This window comes from Ruditapes philippinarum, unplaced genomic scaffold (genome assembly GCF_026571515.1).
Source record: "Ruditapes philippinarum isolate M1 unplaced genomic scaffold, ASM2657151v2 ctg3277_1_1_1_1, whole genome shotgun sequence".
Lineage (NCBI taxonomy): Eukaryota > Metazoa > Mollusca > Bivalvia > Venerida > Veneridae > Ruditapes > Ruditapes philippinarum.
Genome location: NW_026851554.1, coordinates 145,150 through 152,049, shown reverse-complemented (window position 1 = coordinate 152,049; position 6,900 = coordinate 145,150). Strand labels below are relative to the sequence as shown.

Below are 6,900 nucleotides of genomic sequence, written 5' to 3'. Positions count from 1 at the left end.
ATTTTCAGTTCTCTTTGTTGAATATTGTTTTACATTTACCACTGATGACATAGATATAACGTTATGTAGAGTTAATTCTAAAACATTTAAAATTAATCAAATATAAATTACCTGAACTCTAGCCTCCGTCAAATCTATGCGCATAGCTAGTTCTTCCCTGAAACAAAAATTCTCACCAATAAAAAAAGACAATAATTTGTGTTTAAATAATTGAAAGTTAATTACGCACTATTTGCCGCAAAGTTAGAGCTATTTCTTTAATACGGTACAGTACGTACTGTAGAATATTAGAGAAACTGACATTATACCGAAATGAAATTCAGTAGACTTTCTATATGTACATGTATACCTGAAGATTAAGTAAAACACGAAACATTTAAATCTTAAATTGAGACACAGACAACAATTAGTTTTTAAAAGTAGTAAAATTAACAAACATTTATTGTAAGACAACCTTGTAAAGACGTCAGGGTAGTGTGTTTTCTGGAAGGCCCGTTCAAGTTCCTCTAACTGAAAGCTCGTGAAAGTTGTTCTATATCGCCGCTGTTTGCGCTTGTGTATCTCTTCACTATTCCTACATCTCTCGTAATCAGACGACATGTCTCTTTCACAGCTTTGAATATAATTATATGAGCCGCGTCACGACAAAACCAACGTAATGGGTTTGCGACCAGTATGGATCCAGACCAGCCTGCGCATCCGCGCATTCTGACATCAGGATCCATGCTGTTCGCTTACCAACCCTATTACAAGTAGAGAAACTGATAGCGAACAGCATGGATCCTGATCAGACTGCGCGGATGCGCAGGCTGGTCTGGATCCATGCTGGGCGCAAACGCAATATGTTGGTTTTGTCGTGACGCGGCTCAAAATTTGTATGGGTTTTTTTAAAACGTGTACATATGTTTTTTGTAAAATTGGAAAATCATGAATGTGTTCCGTTTCATTTCATCGTCGAAGACAGAGTAAAACATAAGCAAGGTTGTATTGGATGCCTAAATATAACATAGAACCGAAGAGATAATGATGAAGAAAAAGATGTTCTGTATGTAAAAACTTTTGAAAACCAGTCTGATTTTGGGTGCTTAGAACATATATGTAGATTTAGAATTATGCAAATAAATAACGTTATGGATTACACGTTTTGTATACCGTGCTGTATCAATCTCATACAAACCGGTTTGCGTCTGAGTCATATTCATCTCAATGGCATTAAGGCTATATTCCTCCTATATTTGCTCGTCAGCATGTATCAATAAACTATTAATGATGGTATAGAGTCCAAACATGTTTATATAAGACATAAACGAACACTTCGTTACCTTTCTGCTTTTGCAAATCCAGATGAAGTACCAGTTTTCTGAGCATATGTTTCAAATTGAGCAGAATTTTCGTCTCTTGCAGTCATGTCATTTGGCTGGTATACTGAGGATTCCCCGTATATGTTTTGACCAATCTCATCCAAACTTTTCCCATAGATTGTATCCCCGGTTTCGGTACTCGTACTCCCGTATTCGCCGGAGGCAGCTATTTTATTAAGTATATTGACTCCAAATGACGCAGAAGCCGTGTGCTCTTTGCTCGTATTTAGAAAGTCAAAATATGTTTTATAAAATGAAGGTATCTTCAAACCCTTTGACCTTCTTGCGTATTCAGTCGGTAGCGCCAAATCGTTGACTGCAGATTTGGAATTCAACTTGAACTTTTCTGCTGGTCTGTCAGGCAGGCTTTCCGTTGTTTCTGTAAATAAAAACAAAACATTATACACTTTGACTAACAGGAAACATAATCGGGGTTCTACAAATGACATAAAAAGCTATCTTTACATGATAAAGATGTACTTATTATCTTACATAATGTATGTTTTGTTATCAAAAACAAATACATGAACATATTTTCAAATGTATAGCATTAACATCATAACGCTAATTAATGCTTTGGATGACTGTTTGGAACTCGGGAACGGGACCGCAAATTGCGGCCATATTTCCGATCGTTTTACAGTTTTTAAAAATGTTTTTCATACATCTAAATGTCTTTTCGTATTATCCGAGGGTATGGCCTCACGGAATATAATATAAATATGTTAGTTTTAAATTGTGACCGATTTTTATAACTTAACAAAGACCATACTTTAAGATATTAAATATGAAAAGATATTCAAAGGTCGGGCAAGCAATGTGTAAATCCGGTACAAGATTAGAAATATACCCCGAAATATGTTCTTATGTTTAAAATGTAAGAACGCATCGACATACTGTCGTGGGACTTAATATTGCGCTTGATTGTAAACAATCGCAATAATTTGATAAAAATGATTTCTCCTAAAATTTATAACTGTTATAATAATAAGATGATGTCTTTGATTAAATTTTGTTAGCATTGTCATTGTACATTTAAAAGCATAACACTTCACCTCCTCCCTGAATACCTTTGCTACTTATGGCACCAGTTCTTAGGTCTAGAGTCATCCATTGAACCACATTTTTCCATTCAATATTTTGACTTTTTTCCAGAAATATTTTCTCTTAAAAAAAACTCAAAATATTTGACATATTTAAACGCAAGTGGAAAAAGAAAATCCCTTAAAATTCTACAAAATGCCAAGGAAAAGATCTATCCAATTTCTGGAGATAATCTAATTGTCGCTTTAATTGTTGTATGAATTAATTATGCATGATATTAATTTGTTCAAGGAATTAGGAGAAGATATAAATCAAACATAATGGCTTGCCTTATAGCAAACTGTAATAATTTAAAGCAGTCGTTCCATACACTATGTTTATTTATACATTTATTTGTTTGTTTGTTTGTTTGTTTGTTTGTTTAGTTTAGTTTAGTTTTGTTTGTTGTTTCTTTCTTTTCTATCTTTCTTCTTTCTTTCTTTCTTTCTTTCTTTCTTTCTTTCTTTCTTTCTTTCTTTGTATTTATTTATTTATTCTGTTCGTAAATTGTTGTTGTTGTTTATATTTGTAGATTACCTAATGGCAACTGAATATTCACAGATATAGTAGCTGACAGTTAACCACTAACGAAGCACTGATCATTAAAAAGTTTTAAAAAATGCACACATAACATAGAATATTAATTAAATTATATCCACATAGATGCACCATCTTGCTTTTCGTGTTTTACTAAATATATAAATATTATATCCATCAAACACATATACGTACTTTGGGTTTTCATATACTAGTATCTTGCCAGAACGGGTCGCAATAACTTGCCTCGCACGCGCAAAGAAGCACTTCCCCCATCCCCGTAAAAAAGGGGGATAAAATGGGATCTTTCTGTATTTGCATTCCTTTTGCATATTAATTTAAATCATGGGTTCGAGCCCTACTCGGGTCACGGCCATGTTTCTTCATATGACACCAGTACTGGTTGGTTCCAGGAAGCAGACTCGAAAGTGATTAATATAAGTTGCAAGAACTTGTTTCGCAATCGAGCTTAAATACATATGTTTAAACCAAACCAATTTAAATAGCGGTTTGTTTCCTCTAGTGACACTTAATAAAAGCGTAATTTAATTTGGAAAATATCCTTTTTAGATAAACATTTTATACATAAAGCAACAAATGACATAATATATAAATTATATTACAAGTTTCCCGACAGAAGTCGAAAATAAATGCGTTAATATGTTTCAAATTAGCGCGCGCATTTTTATATTTTCTTGACATCTTTTACCGGTGAGGCAGCTGCCTTAACCAATATAAAGCCAGAAGACGGGGGAAGGAATGTGATAAAATGTCCATTAGCGGCATTATAGGAAAACAATAGAAGAAAATTGAATCAGGATTTAGACAAATTAATGGACGTTTATCAAATGAATTATTCAGCCTGTTTTCCCTTCAGCGAAATATGTAAAAAGAAGAAACAAGAGTTTCTCCGCCTATATCTTAAAGCAGGTGCGTGTGTTCGGGAAATGTATTAAGTGACCTAGAAGTTCTATTGAGAAAAGCATATGACAAACAGCTTCTACACTGAATATCTACATGTATATGTGGTGGTTTTTGTACATGTAGTTTATCCTTCAGATCACGGCAGTCGGTCACTTGGAATTTAGCATAGCACAGTCCGACCACCGCTTTCCTGTCAGTACTAGTGCCTTCACTAGATACTTCTGTACATATTACTTCTAAACATGAGCAGGTATACAGTGTGAATGACCGTAGAAACTGTATAGGATTTCATTCTCAATAATAGTTACTATCAATAACAACAAGTTCGAACCCTGGCCGCACAATTCACATTCCAACGCTCTACCATTTTACCTAAACGGACAGAAGGTCTTCCAAATAACATAAAGGAAATTATCGCACGTTGGATATTTCAAAGAAAGAATTTTGATAAAAATCGCAATCTTCGTAATTTTTACATAATATGTACAACTTTTTTTTAATGAAAAGACACGTGTATTTAAACTAATTTGATAAATAAACATACTATAGAAATGGGCGCTTTTTAGAATGTATGCAATGTCGGTACCGGAAGTGTAATAATTATACCCATCAAGCTCAATATTTTGAAAATATAAAACAAAATAAACATCTTTTGTGTTTTCCTGCTCATGAACTTGTAAAATCTACATTGGTTTTAATTAATGATCGATAAACAATGGCGAATCATAATAAAACCGTTCAATTTACCTTCCTACATACATTAAACAATTTGATTTAACCATTTAGAGCACTTAAAACGCCAAAGAGATGAAAGCGCCGAAAAGGGAAACCGGTCTGCGATTAATTAAGAATATTTACTTTGAAAAAATGTTGACATATTATCGGTGTGTTCGTTAGATTTATAAAGGATATTTGTCATTAAAATTTTTGATCGGTGGAAATTGTAAAAAAAAAGAATCGAGGGTTCCCTAAAAAGTTATGTCAGAAGTGGGATTCGAACCCACGCCGGGAGAACCCGACTGCGACCTGAACGCAGCGCCTTAGACCGCTCGGCCATCCTGACTAATACATACGTCTAGGTTCTTTTAAATTAATAATATTTCAACAATTCTATGTGCAAGTCGGTGCACCTCCCTGCCTACCCGTACTAAATATTCCCTTACATAACTGTAGGAAACGTTTTCTTCTTTCAACAAAGAGACGACGTTATAACATTTTGATATTAATAAATGATGTTATAAGTACTTCGTTTATACCAAAATTAAAAAACTGATTTTTTTTACAGATAAGAAAGTGAAATAAGGGCTGAATCTATCTACATTTATATGTACATGTTCGTCTTCTGGAATGCATATGAGCGATTTGTACCCAATACCTACACCTAATCGGACCTAGTCAAATATAAATATTGTGCAATATGTATCTCTTAAATTACTATCTAATTTTAACAAGAGGTACTTTAAAATAATCAGTGATTATTTTTTCGGTTTTTATTTAATAATAATTATAATAATAATAATAATAATAATAATAATAATAATAATAATAATAATAATAATAATAGTAATAATAATAATAATAAATATTAAAAAAAAACGAAAAACCATGAAACACACATTTCTAATGATTTGTATAAAATATCGATTAATTCTGAATCTGTTTTAGTTTATGTTTTTTTTTGTTTTACAACAATAAAATGAAAAATGCTGCTCAAAGTCATCAATATACTGTTGTTTACAGTTGTTGTTACTACATAAATTCAAAAAAATACATACATAATCCCTATTAGACTTGGCAATGTTGTTTAGTTACAAGTTCCAAATACTATTCAAAATAATTATGAAAATAAACTCTTACCCTTTTCTTCGTTTTCCGTCTGTGATCTCGGCCCAATCAGGGACTCAATGTCATAAGACAGTCTTTTTATTTCCGACATCTTGTGCACACAAAAATTACGCTGTTTTAATATTAAATGCAATATACTGGTAGAATCTTAAAGTTTCATCAAAGTGCAGAGCTCAACTTTTCAAACTAATCTGCAATGCTTGTGCCATAATTAGATAAGCCTCCCTCATTTATATTTGATTAATTTATAATCGTTTGATCATTGCCGCTAATGGTGGGCGGTTGTTATTCACTCATTACTCGTTTTTAATAGATGGTGAAAATTGGATAAATACAGGAGGTTGGACGCTTATTGGTCCAAATTGGCTGCTGATTGGCGCGCCGAGTAACGAAATAGTTTTATTTCAATTCTTGGACATGATATCTGTCAATTCTGCTTAAGAAAGTCGTATGTCTGTCAGTTGACTGCTATCGTAGATTATTAGGGCCAATTAAATAGATGTAAGGCAGATCAGCCACATACAAGCAGAGTTAACGCCTTCCCTGCTTCTGTAGCTTACTAATTACTCGGTTCTACTATACCTTACCACCAGTTATAATGATATATAGCGGTAAATATAATTTGTTATTAAGTAAATTTTCATTTACATGCAATTTAGTTTAAAGTTATTAAATTAAATACGCGCTATTTAGTTTAGAGACACTACATAAACACAACTTGAGGAAAGGCACGCGGAGTCGTCTGGTTAAAGTTCGAACTGGTAGGGGTGATGTTCAAACAATGAAGCAAGAACTGCTATCCCTTAACCTGGTGTTGTTGGTAGTTTTCACTCCAGATCACGACAGTAAGCCACATTGAATTTACCAGAGCACATTTCAGCCACCGCAGCGTTCCTGGGCAGGCCGTCAAGCTTAACCTGGTGAGCCCGGAAGTGAGTTACAGGTCCTGTCACCAGTATACAACCAGGCCAGCTTCGACACTGTTGGTAGCTCAGTGGGTGCGCTTTGATAATGAAATTCTATTAAACTTTGAATTGACTGTGCCAAATTTAAAGCAAAACTGATTCATAACAAAAAAGAGTAGATTTTGACTTAAAGCGATTTACAAAATATAGTTAACTACATTAATAACATAAATGAAACTTAGCTA

General features: G+C 33.5%; 1 protein-coding gene and 1 non-coding gene across 2 annotated transcripts; both read right to left on the bottom strand.

The window, feature by feature from the left end:
- Positions 1-111: 111 nt before the first annotated feature.
- LOC132744211 (homeobox ARX homolog alr-1-like) lies at positions 112-6,005 on the bottom strand (the record flags this gene model as incomplete). Its single annotated transcript, XM_060732880.1, has 4 exons — positions 5,763-6,005; positions 1,323-1,740; positions 455-613; positions 112-157 (listed from the first exon to the last, which is right to left on the bottom strand). Coding segments are annotated over exons 1-4 (702 nt in total), but the record flags the coding sequence as incomplete, so codon positions are not given.
- Positions 4,885-4,968, bottom strand: Trnal-cag (transfer RNA leucine (anticodon CAG)). The gene has a single exon. It is a non-coding gene; the product is annotated as a tRNA-Leu (tRNA).
- Positions 6,006-6,900: the final 895 nt, after the last annotated feature.